The sequence below is a fragment of the Myxocyprinus asiaticus genome, chromosome 18 (genome assembly GCF_019703515.2).
Source record: "Myxocyprinus asiaticus isolate MX2 ecotype Aquarium Trade chromosome 18, UBuf_Myxa_2, whole genome shotgun sequence".
Taxonomy (NCBI): Eukaryota; Metazoa; Chordata; class Actinopteri; order Cypriniformes; family Catostomidae; genus Myxocyprinus; species Myxocyprinus asiaticus.
The window spans coordinates 26,265,676-26,285,864 of record NC_059361.1 but is presented as its reverse complement, the minus strand read 5'-3'; the positions used below and the strand labels follow the sequence as shown (position 1 = coordinate 26,285,864).

Here is a 20,189-nt window from a genome sequence, read left to right as displayed (position 1 = left end):
TACAAGAGCAATACAATAATTTGTGTTATTAGTTAAAACAGATTGTTTGTGTTCATCATTGGAACGTAGATGATCAAACTAGATTTTAAGACAAATTTATACATACAGTAAATGCAGGTAATTCCAAAGGGTTCACATACTCTTGCCACTGTGTATATGTATATATAATATAAAGTGTTCATTGGATTTAATGGCTCTTTGTGAGTGTACTCTTTATACATAGATGAGTAAAAATGCTTATCCAATATTCTTGAAAAAATCATGCAAAATGAATTGGTCCAAAAGTGTTGGAACCCAGAACATATAATGTCCTCTGTACAATCACTGAGGTCTAAAGAGGATTTTGCTTTCTTTTATGTTTTATAAGAAAATGTCAAGCAGCAATTATGGTAAGAAATGGAATAAATTTGGTGATCTGGAAATAAAAAAAGCTAGTGGGGAACCACTATTGAGTTGTAGAGCTGGCATGGTTAATGAAATGCATTGTTTTTTGAATAAATGAATGATTGTCGCTATGTTATTGCTATAATGAGGGAATGTTGCCTTTTTAGAACAAAGCTCAAATCAAAGCAGCACTGGACTAGTCGAACAAACTGCTGAAACACAAGGAATGGGACACTTCTCCAAAACTATTTATGTCGTTTTTTTCTTCTTTTCTTTTTAAGACATGTATGAGGTCTCATTCTGTTGTGGAGTCTATTTTGACATGAGAGCTAACATATAATGTTCACTTTATATACTAATACTGTGCACAAATAGCACAAGCACATGAAAATAATTGGTCACTTTGGGTATCATCATTTGTTCATGCAAATTTTTTCCCTTTTAAAATATGTATAACTTTTACACTAAAGAAAACATCACTTGCACAAACAAGGTATAAACATCATAAATACATAATCACAAAATAAAAACCCTTCAAGGCCTGCTAACAGATTTTTTAAGAATGTAAACTTACAAAAAATAAAAATAAAAGAGAGAGTTGGCTCAGAAAAGTATTACTCAAGATAGACAACTTAACATCATGTTCTAAAGACATACACACCCAAATAACTGATAGCAACAGTCATAAACTCCTATGTAAAGTAGAAAGCACCAGGCTGGTACGCTAATAAGCAATGTATTACAAAACTCATGTTGACCTGGGATCTCTCATAAACTTGAATAAATACCTCTGTTTGTTTATAAGTGACAAATATCATAAGAATTAATTATAGTATTGAGCAATACTCCCGTCAACCAAAGTGATACTGAATCTCTATGTGTACATTCTGGTAATTGTCTTTATACGGTAAGAACTCTTAGTAATTCTAAGGCCTTGAAGTCCCCTCTAAATTGCTTAGGGGTCAAAAAAAAGAAAAGAAAAGAAAAAGAGACTGCCCCTTCATGGTCACCCCTGGCTCTTAGTTTCAAATCGATGCCAACTCCAAATGAAAAGTTCTGGATCATTGAGTTGCATTGATTATCTGTTCCAGTGTGCAGGGCTCAAGTCATTAAAAGTGAATATATTGTTGAGTATGTTTCAATGTAAATCTCTCTGTGTATAATGCTCATTCATTCCATGTTAGGAACCCACCAAAAGCCACTTTCAAAGACCTAAAAACAAAAAATGCTTTTCTAGACTTGTATTTCCTGATGTTATATTCACAGCTTGTTATAAAAGGTCTCTGAGAGGGATAAGGAAGTGTCGCTGGTGTACAAATCTTTTCAGCAGTGGAGCTCTTGCTTTGTTGTGTATCCTCAACAGAAAGAGGTATGCAAAGTCTCCCACGTGTCCTGTCCAATATAATCTACTCATGCATCTGTACTTGAATGTGTGTTTGAGAGAAAGAGAAATAACAAGAGAGAGATATTTTAAAAAACAGGTCCCAGAACTGCCAGTCTTCAGTCTGTCTTCTTCAGGCAGGCTTGGTTGACCAAGGGCTGGGCTCTACAGCAGGGAACTTGGGGGGCTCTCTGGAGGCGGAGGAGTGTGTGGGGGGCTGTGGCGCATGGGCAAGATGTCATAGTGACTCTGAATGTGGCTGTTCCTTGGGAGGTCGTAAGGACTCTGGGAGAAACCTGTTGCCAGTCCATTAGGTCCCTGAAGAACACTCACTGTGGGTTCTGAAAAAGAAATGTGGTGAGGGGGTCAACTACATTTAGTTGCCTTTGATTTGCTAAACTGCTCAGTTACATTTATTAAAATCTCTCTGAATCTTTAAAAAGGAGGGGGGGGGGGTAGAACAAATAATGGGAAATGTTGCCATATGGCAACATTTACATTTATTCATTTAGCAGATGCTTTAATCCAAAGCGACTTACAAAATGAGGAAGGATACAACATATGCGATTCATCTTAAGGAGAGAGTAACATGAAAAGTGCTGCATTACAAAGTTTCAGTTGCATCAGAAAAGTACTATCCATGACAGCGATTAGAGTGCAACTAATTTTTTGATTAATTTGAGTGTATGGTCAAGTGCTCATGAAAAAGTGTGTACCCTGCAGTAAAATTGTCTAATAATAGTTCTTAAGAGCATCAATCATGTAAATAAATTTTTATTATGAATTGATACATTTATACATGGGAACTCCTACAAACTCAAACTGAGTGAATCATTATCATTTATTCAGTTATATCCAATTCTGAAACATAAATCATTTATGTTACTTATGCATAGATAAAATGTTATTACTATAAACACTTCTAAATATAAAAGATACCACCACATACAAAAAGCCTCATATTTAATTTTGTTTTAATATACTGTATACACATATCTTCGTGCGACCCCGCATACACAAGCGTGTATGTTGTATTTTGGCGTCGCAATACGCAACACATAGTTAAAATGAATTTAAACCGACTGAATACTGTTCACGACACTTTAGGCTGTCATTTAAGGGTTAAACTTCTGACACGAGTCACGTGACGCAACAGTATGCCGTTGATTTCTGTGAAGTGCTTCTATAAGCGCAGAGCCAACAAAAAGGCCTCTGGTAAGAAACTTCTTTTAGGTTTTTCACTGAAACCTGTTTGGGTGTAAAGAGTAGCATCTCTAGTTTCATTTGATGTGCCAAAAAAAGTTAGTGCGATGATAAACACGATGTACACATAAGTGTATTGTGGATATTATTCCCACAAAAGTTGAAAAAAAATAAATAAAATAAAAATTAGTTTTTGTTAGTTATTTTAAAAAAAAATTTATTCTCTCCCCTTTTTCTCCCCAATTCCTAATGCACTCTAAGTCCTCGTGGTGGCTTTGTGACTCACCTCAATCCGGGTGGCGGAGGACGAATCTCAGTTGCCTCCGCGTCTGAGACCGTCAACCTGCGCATCTTATCACGTGGATTGTTGAGCGCGTTACCGCGGAGACATAGCACGTGTGGAGGCTTCACGCCATCTACCGCGGCATCCACTCACAACTCACCACGTGCACCACCGAGAGCGAACCACATTATAGCGACCACGAGGAGGTTACCCCATGTGACTCTACCCTCCCTAGCAACCAGGCCAATTTGGTTGCTTAGGAGACCTGGCTGGAGTCACTCAGCAATGTTAGTTATTTTTAATAACATTCCACATTAATAAATCTGTGGGTTATTTTGCTTAATTTTAATAGAAATTTAGTTATATCTTATTTTGTTATCACTGCACAATAAATATCGTGGACATCAAGTTTTAGGAAAACTAGATGCTCTAGATTTTTTTCCCCATTGTTTATTAGGTGCTACTAGTTACAAAACAAAAAGGGAATTGGGAAATGCCCACAGCAGTCATGCTCGGTTCCCAGGAGGTCTACAGTATACCTATATATATATATACATACAGGTGCTGGTCATATAATTAGAATATCATCAAAAAGTTGATTTATTTCTCTAATTCCATTCAAAAAGTGAAACTTGTGTATTATATTCATTCATTACACACAGACTGATATATTTCAAATGTTTATTTCTTTTAATTTTGATGATTATAACTGACAACTAAGGAAAATCCCAAATTCAGTATCTCAGAAAATTAGAATATTGTGAAAAGGTTCAATATTGAAGACACCTGGTGCCACACTCTAATCAGCTAATTAACTCAAAACACCTGCAAAGGCCTTTAAATGGTCTCTCAGTCTAGTTCTGTACACTACACAATCATGGGGAAGACTGCTGACTTGACAGTTGTCCAAAAGATGACCATTGACATGTTGCACAAGGAGGGCAAGACACAAATGTCATTGCAAAAGAGACTGGCTGTTCACAGAGCTCTGTGTCCAAGCACATTAATAGAGAGGCGAAGGGAAGGTAAAGATGTGGTAGAAAAAAGTGTACAAGCAATAGGGATAACCGCACCTTGGAGAGGATTGTGAAACAAAACCCATTCAAAAATGTGGGGGAGAACCACTACGCACAGACGTATGCAAGACATGGGTTTCAGCTGTCGCATTCCTTGTGTCAAGCCACTCTTGAACAACAGACAGCGTCTGAAGCGTCTCACCTGGGCTAAAGACAAAAAGGACTGGACTGCTGCTGAGTGGTCCAAAGTTATGTTCTCTGATGAAAGTAAATTTAGCATTTCCTTTGGAAATCAGGGTCCCAGAGTCTGGAGGAAGAGAGGAGAGGCACACAATCCACGTTGCTTGAGGTCCAGTGTAAAGTTTCCACAGTCAGTGATGGTTTGGGGTGCCATGTCATCTGCTGGTGTTGGTCCACTTTGTTTTCTGAGGTCCAAGGTCAACGCAGCCGTATACCAGGAAGTTTTAGAGCACTTCATGCATCCTGCTGTTGACCAACTTTATGGAGATGCAGATTTCATTTTCCAACAGGACTTGGCACCTGCACACAGTGCCAAAGCAACCAGTATCTGGTTTAAAGACCATGGTATCCCTGTTCTTAATTGGCCAGCAAACTCGCCTGACCTTAACCCCATAGAAAATCTATGGGGTATTGTGAAGAGGAAGATGCGATATGCCAGACCCAACAATGCAGAAGAGCTGAAGGCCACTATCAGAGCAACCTGGGCTCTCATAACACCTGAGCAGTGCCACAGACTGATCGACTCCATACCACGCCGCATTGCTGCAGTAATTCAGGCAAAAGGAGCCCCAACTAAGTATTGAGTGCTGTACATGCTCATACTTTTCATGTTCATACTTTTCAGTTGGCCAAGATTTCTAAAAATCCTTTCTTTGTATTGGTCTTAAGTAATATTCTAATTTTCTGAGATACTGAATTTGGGATTTTCCTTAGTTGTCAGTTATAATCATCAAAATTAAAAGAAATAAACATTTGAAATATATCAGTCTGTGTGTAATGAATGAATATAATATACAAGTTTCACTTTTTGGATGGAATTAGTGAAATAAATCAACTTTTTGATGATATTCTAATTATATGACCAGCACCTGTATATATATACCCCCAGATCATCACCGATCAAAGCCTCTCTAGGTCTCCGTCTAACCATTAGACGATCAGGTGGAGGATCGGTGATGATCTGGGGGTGCTTCAGCAAGGCTGGAATCGGGCAGATACATCTTTGTGAAGGACACATGAATCAACCCAAGTACAAGGTTATCCTGGAAGAAAACATGCTTCCTTCTGCTCTGAAAATGTCCCCCAACTCTGAGGATTGTTTTTTCCAGCAGGACAATGCTCCATGCCACACAGCCAGGTCAATCAAGGTGTGGATGGAGGACCACCGGATCCAGATCCTGTCATGGCCATCCCAATCTCTAGACCTGAACCCCTTTGAAAACCTCTGGAATGTGATCAAGAGAAAGATGGATGGCTATAAGCCATCAAACAAAGCTGAGCTGCTTGAATTTTTGCTCCAGGAGTGGCATAAAGTCATCCAACGATGTGAAAGACTGATAGAGAGCATGCCAAGATGCATGAAATCTGTGATTGAAAATCAGTGTTATTCCACCAAATATTGATTTCTGAACTCTTCCTAAGTTAAAACATTAGTATTGTGTTGTTTAAAAATGAATATGAACTTGTTTTCTTTGCATTATTTGAGGTCTGAAAACACTGCATCTTTTTTGTTATTTTGACCAGTTGCCATTTTCTACAAATAAATGCTCTAAAAAACAATATTTCTATTTGGAATTTGGGAGAAATGTTGTCAGTACTTTATAGAATAAAACAAAAATGTTAATTTTACTCAAACACATACCTATAAATAGTACATCCAGAGAAACTGATAATTTTGCAGTGGTCTTTAAATTTTTTCCAGAGCTGTATATATATATATATATATATATATATATATATATATATATATATATATATATATATATATTCCACATTTTTGTGAAATTATATTAGATTTACATCTATCTGACTTAAAATCTCAAATATATTTAAATAAATAAATAGTTGAAAATGAAATGTTCAGAAATGTGAAACTAATGCATGTGTCTTCCTAGTAAGGGGTGACCCTAAGAAAATCAGTCAAGTGATATTATTGGTTTCTTTAAAGGCTGCCTTTTTAATTCCCACCATGAAATCTGTTGCAGTTATTTGTGAATAGCAAGAAAGTGAAGGAAATTTGTTGCCATATGGCAACACCATACCACATTCACAACTCAAGTTGTGCTTAAAAAAAATAAATATGATAAATCTGGTAAAAAGGAATAGACTAAATACGCTCACATGACCTTGTGTAAGAAGTGCGTGCCCGTTTGCATTCATCAGACTCACCTATGTCATAGACGTTCCTGCTGGCAGTGCTCAGGGTTTTACTGGTGCTGGAGCAGAAGGTCAGGTCTCTGTGAGCAGGGGACTTCATCTCCACATAGCTGCTCTCAGTGTGCTTGCAGGCCAGACCGGGCGGATCTCTGATGGTGGCGTATGGGTTTTCACTGTTCAGGGAACATGAGCTGGAGCTGCACATGGAGGCCTTTATGTAATCTACACGCATCAGAGAACAGATATTACACTCACACATTCATTATTTTCATTTCAGGAAATGTAATCACCACATCAGCTTCTGGGAGAGAAAAGAACTAGGAGAGACAAGAAAGGAATAAATGATCTTGTTTATATACAGAACCATAGAAAAATTAAGTTAGATTCAAGAATTTCTAGTCAAAGATTCAAAAGAAGCACTTTTCAGTGATGAAAAGAAACAGAGTCCTAGATTTCCCCAGTGTAACATAGTGTTACACACAGCAGTTAAAGAGCACCTATTATGGTTTTTCAAATATTACCTTTCATGTAGTGTGTTATATAGCTGTTTGTGGATGTAAAAAGTCTGCAAAGTTTCAAAAATCAAAGTGCACGACAAATGGAGTTATTGACTCCCAAAAGAAAGAACCGATTCTGAACACCTGAAACGAGTCGTTAGCAATTCCAGACTTACTTCCTGTACTAACCTACGTAATTTGGTAACAAAAAACCCACCTCTGGTCTTCACTGGCTGCTCGCGAACAGCTTTGACCCGCCCTCAAACAACTACACTACGCGGTAGACCAATTACAACAGACTGGGACATCTGACCAATCAGAGCAGAGTAGGCTCTCTGAAAGGAGGAGTTTAGAATGAATCCTTTAGAACGGATCACTGAACGAGTCACTTTTGACGCTGGGAAAAAAAGCTAATGCTGCAATTTAAATTATGAGCAAATTAAAGTGTTTTTTGACCTTGGATGCATGTAAATCTATTGTATGAGACCTTTAAAACAAAATTAGGCACGTTTAAAAACCTTAATAGGTACTCTTTAAGATACAATAAAGCTCTGCATGTTGCTTGAAGATGAGTTTGTGAGTGTCTAAGATAGATGGTGGCTGCATTACATCATAAATCAGCCAAAAATATTGAGGATGAAATAAGTTGTACTATTTAGAATGAGAATTATTTATAATAATGACAGTACTACAGGCTTTTTATAAATCTTTTACACAAATGAGAACTGAACGTACTGCATTGTGAATGAGGCAAACACACTTCCAGATCAGATCTCAATGTGACCACAACAGTGTGTCAGTTGGCCAACTTTTCAAATCTTTGAATTTTCAAAGAGAAAGCAGTGATCTTGGTAATGAGACCACCACAAAGATGGAAGAGGGAACATTTTGTTTAGTTTGGTATGTTCATACATTTCATACGAAAGAAACAGTTGATAAAATAATGTCCAACACACACATACTCTATACACAGTCATTACCTTTGGCGATACGGGTGGTTTTGTTGTCCCTCATTGTAAGTGTGTCTCCACTTGTTACTCCTAGTGAGGCACATGAACAAACACATTCTGAGTAATTAATGACTCAGTATAAATGGATAATGAAGAATTAATAATGGTGATGGTAATTGTAAAGGTCCATTTATAATGACATGGTGATGGGGACAGGTAAGCTAGACTATTGTGCAAACGATGTGTTGCCCGTCAAAACAGAGCATGTGTGTGCTATATATGTCCTCATGACTTACTACTATATAATTAACAGGATATTAGTCAGACTATTTGATAAATTTAACTCTGTGTAATGCAAAAGAAATATTAAAACAAAATAATTTCTTTTTTTTTTTACACAAATTTGTACATTGCTTTTCATCAGCATTACATTTAAATGGGTTATAAAGAATAAATAAAAATTCCCCAAATTTGGCTTCTATTGAAATTAAAATATATAAAAAAATTTTCATTACAATGTGTGGGCATGATTTAGGAGTTATAGTTTCAGAATCGGTCAATCAAGAACATGTGTTGGTGGTTACAATCCTGGTACTTTGGACCCAAACTGAGAAAATATGATTTCTTCAAAGTTCAACAGTAACCTTTTCAAAATGGGGGGTGGGGGGTTTCCCAGGTGCAAACAACAGTACAAATATATGGAGCCCTTTAGAGGACAGAGCGGGAACTTTTTTTTCCCTGAAAAATCATTTTTGCGTTCACTCACAATAGTTTGTGCTCCCTCGTGATACATTTACCATGTTTTTTTTTTTACAGTAACCATATTTTAACCATGATATTCTTGGGGTTCTAGCACAGGGGCCTGGGCAGCTCAACGAGTATTGATGCTGACTACCACCCCTGGAGTCACGAGTTCGAATCAGGGTGTGCTGAGTGACTCCAGCCAGGTCTCCTAAGCAACCAAATTAGCCCGGTTGCTAGGGAGGGTAGAGTCACATGGGGCAACCTCCTTTTGGTTGCGATTAGTGGTTCTCGCTCTCAATTGGGCACGTGGTAAGTTGTGCATGGATCGCAGAGAGTAGCATGAGCCTCCACATGCTGTGATTCTCATGCACAACGAGCCACGTGATAAGATGCATAGATTGACTGTCTCAGAAGCGGAGGCAACTGAGACTTGTCCTCCGCCACCCGGATTGAGGTGAGTAACCACGCCACCATGAGGACCTACTAAGCAGTGGGAATTGGGCTTTCCAAATTGGGAAAAAAAAAAAAAAAAGAGGATAAAAAAAACAAAACAAATGATTCTAGCACATATGGCATCATTTCCTGAAAATCCTTTCCTAGGTGCTATCTCCAAACAACAGTCCAAATATATGGAGCCCTTTAGAGGACAGAGCGGGAATTTTTTCTTTTTTTTTCTGAAAAATCACGAGTTTTGCATTCACTCACAATAGTTTGTGCTCCCTCGCAATACATTTACCATGGTTTTACAACAGTAACCATATTTTAACCATGATATTCATAGTGAAACTTTAGTAATAATACAGGAAAACGAAAACTATGGTAATAAAATAATAATTTTGTGGTTATTATAGTTTTACTATACAAATACCATAGTTTAACGAATGTTCTATAATAATATTTTAGACTGTATTAACCATAGTTTTTGGCAGTAATCCTTTTTCTATAGTAATTGCAGTAACCATGACTGTTGTAGGCAAACCATGTTTTGTTTTTGTTTTATGGCTGAAAACATGGTTTTATTATAATATTATTGTAGTAACTTTGAAAAAAAAAAAAAAAAGTAAGTTAAAGGAATATTCCAGGTCCAATTTTGGGAGGGTTTAAAGGCAGAAATGTGAAGCTTATAATTGTATAAAAGCACTAATATAAACTTTTCTGTTAAAACTCATGTATTATTTGAGCTGTAAAGTTTTTTAAATCGTCATCTTGACAGTCATTTTAGGGTTTGTTGACATTACATCGCCATGGCAACTAAGTTATAAAATTGCCAATAACTTTACACAGAAAAGGTTAGTAAGCAATTTTATCAGACTAAAATCATGTTAACATGTATATTGTTTGTCTTGTGACTATACTTCTGAAACAGTATTTTAACGTTTACAGTTTGGCCCCATTCACTGTCTTTGTACTGTAAGTGCCTCACTTTAACTTCAATTTTTGCTTTTTTTAATTAAAGGAGGGGTAAGTCAAAACACATTTTTGTGTAATCAACATTATGCCACAAATGCTGTCTATAGAGCTTAACGTGTATCGAACCCAGAACATTCCTTTTCAGTAAACATGTTTGTCGGCAGTTTTAGATTAACCATTGTAATTCTTGTGGTTTACTACAAATAGTATTTGGAGTAAAACCATAATAACCACAAAATTATGATTTTTTTATTACCATAGTTTTCATTTTCATGTATTATTACTCTGATTTGACTACAAATATCAAGGTTAAAATATGGTTACTATAGTAAAACCATGGTAAATTTATTGCGAGGGTATGCAAAACTATTGCAAGCGCATGCAAAACTTATTGCAAGAGAACGCAAAACATATTGCAAGGGCACAGAAACCTATTTCAGAAAAATACATTCCCGCCCTGTCCTCTAAGGGGCTCTGTACAAATAGGCAATGTCCCATGAAATTTTTCTATACCTGTACTCAGGAGAACACTTAAAGTCCAAACCTGACTGTCATTGTGTCATGCGAGTCATTCTCAAACTGAAGCAGATCATTATTGCAATTAGGCAAGAAAATATGAAGATCATTATAGCAGAATACACAGACTGGCAGGCAGATAGGCAAGCAGAACTCCAGCTGAAAACAGTTAATGTAGGAAGAACTGTCTTTCCATCACATAACATTGCATGGGATATGCAAACTCTTTCGCGAAACCTAGTCACTCTTATGAGTATAATGAGTTAACCTTTAACCAAATCACGTCACTAAATCATGTTTCTCAACTGAACACCCAGAAATACTGCCAGGCCTTCAAGGTGACATGTTAAGATCATAAAATGAAATGCATCAAACAGTCCAGCAGTTCTAAATGTTCTAAAGTGGCAAGTGTTTTTTTTTTTTTTCTATATATATTTGTTTGGCTCAGTTGATAGAGGACAGTTGATAATATGATTTTAACTGAAAGTAAACATGAAATGAAAATAGACTCATTTAATGTTATTCATGTTTTGTTTTTCATATTGTGCAGGATTTATCAAGAAAAAATGCTTGTCTTTGTAATCTTTCATTAAAATGTAACTACTTGTTCAGGCTCTGAAATTAATTTCCATTTTCTAAGGGGTGTTTGGATTATTTGGTTTAGGGTGAAACTAAAGCAGGTCATTATTACAATTAGGCCAAAAAAGATGATGAATATGGACTCTTGAATTTTCCTTTCCACTGACATCAACTAGGCAACACGATCTCTAGTATAATGTTAACCAATAGCCAAACAGCTAATCGTGCAAGTGTTAAAAAGCATCATTCAACACTGTAATCAGAAAACAGTGTCACTTCCAAAAACAACATGGTGAAATCACTCTCCCACTTTGAATCTGTGGTCACTGGTCTTATTTCACTTCCTCTCTGGGCTCGCACTAGAAAATAATGGAATTACCCAACCTCGAACCTAAGTCTCTGAGGCCTCATATGTTCTGCCGAGGCCTTATCAGCAAACCTGCAGGCAGACATAATGGGGTGAGATGACTTGGGATGGGAAGTCACAGAGGTAATGAACTCCTCTCTCCCCTAGCCCGAGTGACCTTGGATAATGTAGGCTCAGCCTGACCTTCCACTGTGTGCCTGTGCCACCTAAAGTAAGGGCTTATTAAAATCGCAGCAGGGGGAGTTCTTGCTCTGGTGCCCGAAACTTCAATCAGTGCAAGACTTTAGCTCCGGCTGAGTGTTCGTGGCATGAAACCCCCAGGAATGAGTAAATAGTTCATTTCTATGGTGCTTTAAGAGAACAAAAATGTCTTATTTGTTTTGCAGAATAGACTGTAAAGAAAAGGATGATATATTTAATTCAATTCAGAGTTGTGTGAAAACTTTTCAGGCCATGTCTGACTGGATGGTTTGAATAGAGGGTAAGATAAGAAATTAAGTGAGGACACTGACCCAGGTCATTGAGGTTGCAGTACGCTCTCCATTTTGAACTGTTCCTGTCTCCTTTCTAAAGGGAAAAAGGAGAATTAGTAAATTATCTCTGCAAGATCTTTGCCTTGATAGTTTTGGTTAGAGATACAGTGTGTAATAATTGTGTATATATATATATATATATACAGTATACACATGTACATTAGAGCTGTCAGAATTAACGCGTTAACGAATGCAATTGATTAAAAAAGTTTGACGTGTTTTAAAAAATTTCAGGGGTTACACATAACACACATCCAACACATTGCATCTGAATATATAAAACTGTTGATCAAGCTCAACTGTTAACACTCACACCCTGTCTACACCAGACGTGAGAGTCGCGTCAAAGGCAATAGAACCCATTATAATCAATGATGCTGTCTACCATGGAAGCGTCCGTTATGGCGCATTGCGTTGCGCCAACAGTAAACAGATGTCCCGTTCCATTTTGCGCTGCATGCACTGGCACTACTACTGCCAACAACACAAATAAACAGTTTAGAAAGTTTGTGTCAATGTGCCCGGTGTAGACAGCCTCAAGCTGTTGCATTCCATCGCGTCAACGGATGGGCCCGGTGTAAACAGGATGTCAGCACCATAAAATATCAAACAGTCATGATATTTGATATATTCATGAATGGAACTGTTTACTTACAGTTTTGCATCAGGTCCAAGTGTTTATAACTGCCCCATGCTTCAATAACAATTCCTTTGCAAAGCTTGAATTGTTTTATGACTGGTTCACAAGCAATCCACATTGATATGAGTTAAAAAAAAACATGCAATCCACGCTGAAATACGCTGAATACACATCCACATCCAGATCCCAGTATCATCATGCACTGAAATACACATCGCTGGAAACGCGTTTAAATGGTCAAAGACATCCATCCTATGCATGATTTGTGAGGTATGTCCTATGCATGAAATGAGGTATGTCCTCATTTAGACAGCCAAGTAAAAGTTTGTTTGTGTGCTTGCCTTAAGAGTGAGAGTGCCATCCAGGTTGTTTGTGATGGAGGAAGAGATGTTGCACTGTGCCACAGTGTGGTAGCTTGGATTGGAGAAACACTGGCCACTGCTGCTGCTCTGTGATGTTTCTATAAGAGATTGCAAGGCAACAGATTTCACTTAACCACATTAAAACTCCAACGCACCACACCATTAAGCATACAACTAAACTACACTCCTGTCCTGTTCCATAAATGTAGGACACTCTGCTCTTGCAATAACTGAGTAGAAGGCAGTTTAATGGTAGAATGGGTAATATGACAGAAATGTATTTGATCAAGCCATTTACTGTATAGCCACATCATTAAAACTAGCATCTATGCAGCTTGCTTATGAAATGACCAAAAATATATTGTATTTTCACATGAATAAAATATTAATATGATATTTCAAGGAAGTTCTCTTAAAGGCATTCTCTTTGAGTTACTGAATAGACAAACATGCTACTATACACACTTTTCCAATAAAAAATAATTATATATGTTAACTGAATCTATAGCTATACTTTTTACATTGTAAAAACATTCATGAATTTCCAGAAGTACATTATTAAGTTGCTCCAAATTGTATTTGGACACTTTTAGACACTTGAGTCACACTTACAAAAGTTTGAAATGAGTGTCATTGCACTACATTAGATAAGAAATATCAAGTCACATGGCATCTGCAAACAAATGTAGACCTTTTCTCATATTTCATTTTTCAAAGCCATTTTTTGCAGTTACTTTTAACCAACTGGCTTCAAGGTCATTTTTAGAGGTTGTTTGAAGTCAGTTCCCCTCAAGTCCACACAGGTGTCCTAGCAGAGTAACCACAGGTTTAGTTAATCATGTTAACTATGGACATGTTTTATGACTGACAACTAGAAATAGTCACCAATCTTTGTCTTAGTTTTTAACAATACAGTGCATCCGGAAAGTATTCACAGCGCTTCACTTTTTCCACATTTTGTTGTGTTACAGCCTTATTCCAAAATGGATAAAATTCATTATTTTCCTCAAAATTCTACAAACAAAACCCCATAATGACAACGTGAAAGAAGTTTGTTTGAAATCTTTGCAAATTTATGAAAATAAAAAAAAAAACGAAAAAATAAATAAATAAATCACATGTACATAAGTATTCACAGCCTTTGCTCAATACTTTGTTGAAGCACCTTTGGCACCAATTACAGCCTCAAGTCTTTTTGAGTATGATGCTACAAGCTTGGCACACCTATTTATGGGCAGTTTATCCCATTCTTCTTTGCAGGACCTCTCAAGCTCCATCAGGTTGGATGGGGAGCATTGGTGCACAGCCATTTTCAGATCTCTCCAGAGATGTTCAATCGGGTTCAAGTCTGGGCTCTGGCTGGGCCACTCAAAGACATTCACAGAGTTGTCCCGTAGCCACTCCTTTGTTATCTTGGCTGTGTGCTTAGGGTTGTTGTCCTGTTGGAAGATGAACCTTCACCCCAGTCTGAGGTCCAGAGCACTCTGGAGCAGGTTTTCATCAAGGATGTCTCTGTACATTGCTGCATTCATCTTTCCCTCGATCCTGACTAGTCTCCCAGTTCCTGCCGCTGAAAAACATCCCCACAGCATGATGCTGCCACCACCATGCTTCACTGTAGGGATGGTTTTGTCCAGGTGATGAGCGGTGCTTGGTTTCCTCCAGACATGACGCTTGCCATTCAGGCCAAAGAGTTCAATCTTTGTTTCTTATGGTCTGAGAGTCCTTCAGGTGCCTTTTGGCAAACTCCAGGCGGGCTGTCATGTGCCTTTTACTGAGGAGTGGCTTCCGTCTGGCCACTCTACCATACAGGCCTGATTGGTGGAGTGCTGCAGAGATGGTTGTTCTTCTGGAAGGTTCTCCTCTCTCCACAGAGAAATGCTGGAGCTCTGTCAGAGTGACCATCGGGTTCTTGGTCACCTCCCTGTCTAAGGCCCTTCTCCCCCAATCGCTCAGTTTGGCCAGGCGGCCAGCTCTAGGAAGAGTCCTGGTGGTTCCAAACTTCTTCCATTTACGGATGATGGAGGCCACTGTGCTCATTTGGACCTTCAATGCTGCAGAAAGTTTTCTGTACCCTTACCCAGATCTGTGCCTCGATACAATCCTGTCTCGGAGGTCTACAGACAATTCCTTGGACTTCATGGCTTGGTTTGTGCTCTGACATGCAATGTTAACTGTGGGACTTTATATAGACAGGTGTGTGCCTTTCCAAATCATGTCCAATCAACTGAATTTATCACAGGTGGACTCCAATCAAGTTGTAGAAACATCTCAAGGATGATCAGTGGAAACAGGATGCACCTGAGCTCAATTTTGAGTGTCATGGCAAAGGCTGTGAATACTTACGTACATGTGATTTTTTTTGTTTTTTATTTTTAATAAATTTGCAAAGATTTTAAACAAACTTCTTTCACGTTGTCATTATGGGGTATTGTTTGTAGAATTTTGAGAAAAATAATGAATTTAATCCATTTTGGAATAAGGCTGTAACATAACAAAATGTGGAAAAAGTGAAGCGCTGTGAATACTTTCCGGATGCACTGTATACTGCATATTTGTATTTCAAAATAACAATGATAACAAAACATTTCATTTTGTCATGTTTTGCTATATTTCTCTGACAAATAAATGCTGCTTGGTTAGATTATTTATTATGTAAAACAAAGACATTCATACATTTTTTGTGTCCAAATACATTTTGAGACCACTGTACAATAGTTGCTTTGCATATTTGAATATTTGAATTTTTCCCAATATGAATATTTAATGATGATGATTCATAGTGCCAATGACAGTTCTCACCGGAGAGGGAGTAGTCAGTGTTGGTGACACGCAGGGCTGGGGTGTAAGAGACACTAGGCATGTCCTGACCCTTGTCTCTCTGTCTTTGCCTGAACCAAACAAACAAGCTGAGCATGGCAATGATGATGAGGAGCAGGAAGATGATGCCCATGACAGCGCCTGTGGACTGGCGCTCTGAACCCAGAGCGGGACTGATCTTAGTGTAAGGGTTCAACTCCTCCATCACCAGAGCGGCTAGGACAAGTAAAGTATAAAATAAGAAATATAAAGTATACAAGAAAAATATAAAGAATAAATGTTATGTACATAATAATTATTAGGATAAAGTGTGTGGCTCTCTTGTTTATGTTGTGAAATCAAGGGTAAAACTATTTGTTTCTGTGTTTGATTATTTCTGAAAAACACTGGGGTCCAAAAGTCCGCGACAACTAGTGACAATGCACCTATTTTGCATTACTCTAATTTATGACACAATTTTCATTATATTAAGAAATTAAAAACGTTATGTTCCATGATTTGAGAATGTGAGAATCATGTGTGCTTCAATAGAAGTAATAAAATCTGACCTTTTGTACAAAGGATTCAACATGGTCAATGTCATAAATGTGCTTTTATTTGATTAGTGATCATGAAACTATAGTGCAGAATATTTCTTCATTTTACGTCGTAATGTTCTTTGCTTTTAACATTTCAATATCCAAAAAAGTTCAATTTATTTCCAAAAAAATATATCAGACTTTCAATGTGTTCTCAGATTGTATGTGTTTGATCTGTAAAATAACAATGGATGTTGAGAGACAATGAAAGTAAAAGAGAGTATTACCCTGATCACAGCGGATTCCTTTGTATCCAAGGCTGCAGTAGCACGTTCCTGTCACATAATCACAGGTGGCATTGTTCATACATTCACACAGCTGCTGACAGCCATAGCCAAATGTCCCGGGAGGACACTCTGTAAAAAAAAACACAAGCACAAATAAAATTAACCAAAGGGCACACACTTTGTAAACAAAGAATTCAGAAACACAAGGTTTGTGAATGGCTGCAGTTGGTAGATGATGGTTGATGGGAAACACACACACACACAGATGCACAGTCACACTCACACACACAGATGCACACACACACACACACCCACCCACCCACACACACATACACACACATACATGTTGGTTTTGCTATACTTGTGAGGACCCTCCATAGACATAATGATTTTTATACTGTACAAACTATAGATTCTATCCCCTACCCCTAACCCTACCTCTAAACCTAACCCTCACAGAAACCTTTTTGCATTTTTACATAAAAATAAATAAAAAAAAAACATAATTTATTATGCCATTTCCCAAAAGGTCCTCACAACCAGAAATGTCCTCACAGAACAGGTTGATTCTCAATACTTGGTCCTCACAAGTATAGCAAAACCTGTACACACTCACTCACACACACACACAAACATACACACACACACACACAGATCATAACCACCATCATATTCATCTGAGCATCAAACATCTCTTTTAAGGTCTAGGTGGAATTAAACCCCCTCACAACCCCCTAACACAATCACACACCACCACATTCTTAAATAGGCTACAGCACTCACTCTGTTCACAGTTGGTCCCAATAAAGCCAGTCCGACATGCACACTGGCCAGTGATATGATCACAGTCAGCTCCATTTTGACAGCGGCACACCTCTGCACAGTCTCGCCCATAAAACCCTGAGGGACAGCCTGAAGAAAGAGATATCCTGCTACATCACATTAACCTACAACACAGTTGGTGTACGCTGATGGCACCAGCAATGGGAAACCCAGAGTTAAAGGGAGGGCGTCTGAGAAGCAAATTCCACAACATTCATTATCAGCGGATGACCTGAATTTATTGTAACACGTAACTGAATTAAACTGTATTAGCATGGCACTGTTTCCCCACTTCTGATGGCCTTATAATTTCAGACACTAATAGCAAGTCATAGACACACACACATTTTTACATAAATACAGAAACACGCAAAGACAGCCTGGCCACTACAAATAACAAGCTCACTGGAGCAAACATTGCAGCAAATCACAAACTGATTTCATCACTTCTCAAGAAAAAGAGTTTATATCAATGCTGTCATATGAAAAAAGTATCAAACAGAGTGGCAGCAAAGGAGGCATCAAGATCTTTGAAATGACTGATGTAATGAATGGGAGATGGATTTCATTTTTAGGTGTAATGCTGATGGTTTTTGATTTCTGCCTTCAGCAAGGTCATGAGTTAAATGACTGACATGAAAAAAAAAAACATTCATTTATTATTAAGGACAAATATCTGTGTGTCATCATAACATCTTAGGGTTTCACCAGTGCATGTTCACCATTGCTCAGCTGCAAATTACTCTCTCTGGTGCATTCTTCAAAAGCTGCCAACAGATGTCACTGTGTCACTTTGTAGAATGTTCATCACGTGTGCGTAGGACAGAAAATGTGTGCAGAGGAGAGTGTTTGTGTGTATTTGTATGTATATGTGTATAAAAGAGGCTTGTTTGTACATTTATATCTGTGAATGTGTGGGTATGTTCGTATTTGTGTTTGTGTTGACTCACGCTGTGTGCAGTAGAGACCGGTCCAGCCTGGGCTGCACCTGCACTCTCCATCGTAGGCACTACATTGGGCTCCGTTGTGACAGTTACATGAGTTCAAGCAGTCAGGGCCCCACTGGCCTAATGGACAAACTGCGGATGCCAGAGACATTGTCAAAAGACTAACACACACAAACACCTACAACTCTAATTGTGTGTGTATAGATAGACAGATAGACAGACAGACATACAGACAGATAGATACAATAGATAGACAGACAGACAGGCATGCAGACAGACACAGACAGACAGACAGAGACTATCTATACTAAATATTCTAATCTGCACCTTAACACTTTAATATCAAACGCATCTGTCGAGGCACATACAGTGAACAGGCCCCCTCATGTTCATTGTCATCACACACATACAAAATGATGAATTTAATGTAAAAACTCCTAATGCTTAGCAAATAAAATGTGGTGCTGGTACAGCCAAAATGAGGAAAAAAAATCACATTAAAATGAGGGCCATAGCTAGAAACCAAATAAAAAAAGATTTAATTCAGTTTTAAGCAAAACAAATTATAGAATTAATCATTTATAGGGGTCATGTCATGCATTTTTTTTTACGTTATTATTTTTCTTGAGGTTCACTTATAATGTAAGTATAGACTTTTACACAAAAAACTCATAATATACTATAAAAAAAATATATAAAATAAAAAAATTCCACCCTGTCTCTGGCCCTCTGTCTGAATACGTTTTCTGTGCTGTTCCCTTTAAGACCTCAATACGCACCCACTGTGTTATGATTGGCTAACATCTCTGATGCGCAAATACCATTGCCAACACTTGTGGAATTTTTTTCTTCCAAGAATAAAATAATGAAAATGTGCAAGAAATTTACAAAATCACTCAGTCCAGGAAAACATTAATAGCTACAGTATATGTCCCAATTTATGCGAAGCACGCAATTAAACTACTGCAGTTGTTCCTGTAATTGAACAAAACTGAACAACAAACTGAACAAAGTTGGTATACTGTTGCTCCCCAATACTTATATTATTAGGCATACAAGATTTGGTAATACAATAATTAGGGTGGCCAGACAGCCCGTTTTTCCCTGGACTTTTATTTAAGCACTTTTTCTAGTGTCCCAATTTATTCTGAAAAAATCGTGTTTTGTCCCGTATTTCCCCTCTCCTAAAATTTCTCTATTGTCTATGCGGCTTTCTCAGTCATGTGAGTATCCTAATCAAAGGTAGCCAAGGATACGGCTGGTAAAACCAATAAAATCACACCGTGTTATTTGAACTTTTATTAATTTGACTATCCAATCACAATCCCCTATCATTAGACATCCAGTTAGTGAAATGCTTGAAGAGTCAGTATGAAAGAGCACACAGATAAAATTGCGGCTGGAAAAATGTCAAGGAAGTGTGCATGTACATTTAATGAGGATCTTCAAAAAGAGTTTAGATATCTAAAAAAGGAGTTACAGACAGAGCCAAGTGAAATGAGGGGTGTGATTTGTGGAGGTCGCTTTTCCATC

At 37.8% G+C, this 20,189-nt stretch overlaps 1 protein-coding gene across 2 annotated transcripts in view; it reads right to left on the bottom strand.

The window, feature by feature from the left end:
* Window positions 1–609: 609 nt before the first annotated feature.
* The window catches only part of LOC127455990 (multiple epidermal growth factor-like domains protein 11), a 196,577-nt gene continuing 176,997 nt past the window's right edge, over window positions 610–20,189 (bottom strand). For both annotated transcript variants that reach the window (XM_051724242.1, XM_051724243.1), the window contains exons 18-26: window positions 18,660–18,788; window positions 17,671–17,799; window positions 16,888–17,016; window positions 16,065–16,298; window positions 13,242–13,360; window positions 12,240–12,294; window positions 8,142–8,201; window positions 6,677–6,886; window positions 610–2,106 (exon numbers count right to left, since the gene is read on the bottom strand). In XM_051724242.1, coding sequence (XP_051580202.1) covers window positions 1,931–2,106; window positions 6,677–6,886; window positions 8,142–8,201; window positions 12,240–12,294; window positions 13,242–13,360; window positions 16,065–16,298; window positions 16,888–17,016; window positions 17,671–17,799; window positions 18,660–18,788 — 1,241 coding nt within the window. In that variant the 3' untranslated portion in view covers window positions 610–1,930. The remainder of the gene's footprint in view (window positions 2,107–6,676; window positions 6,887–8,141; window positions 8,202–12,239; window positions 12,295–13,241; window positions 13,361–16,064; window positions 16,299–16,887; window positions 17,017–17,670; window positions 17,800–18,659; window positions 18,789–20,189) is intronic.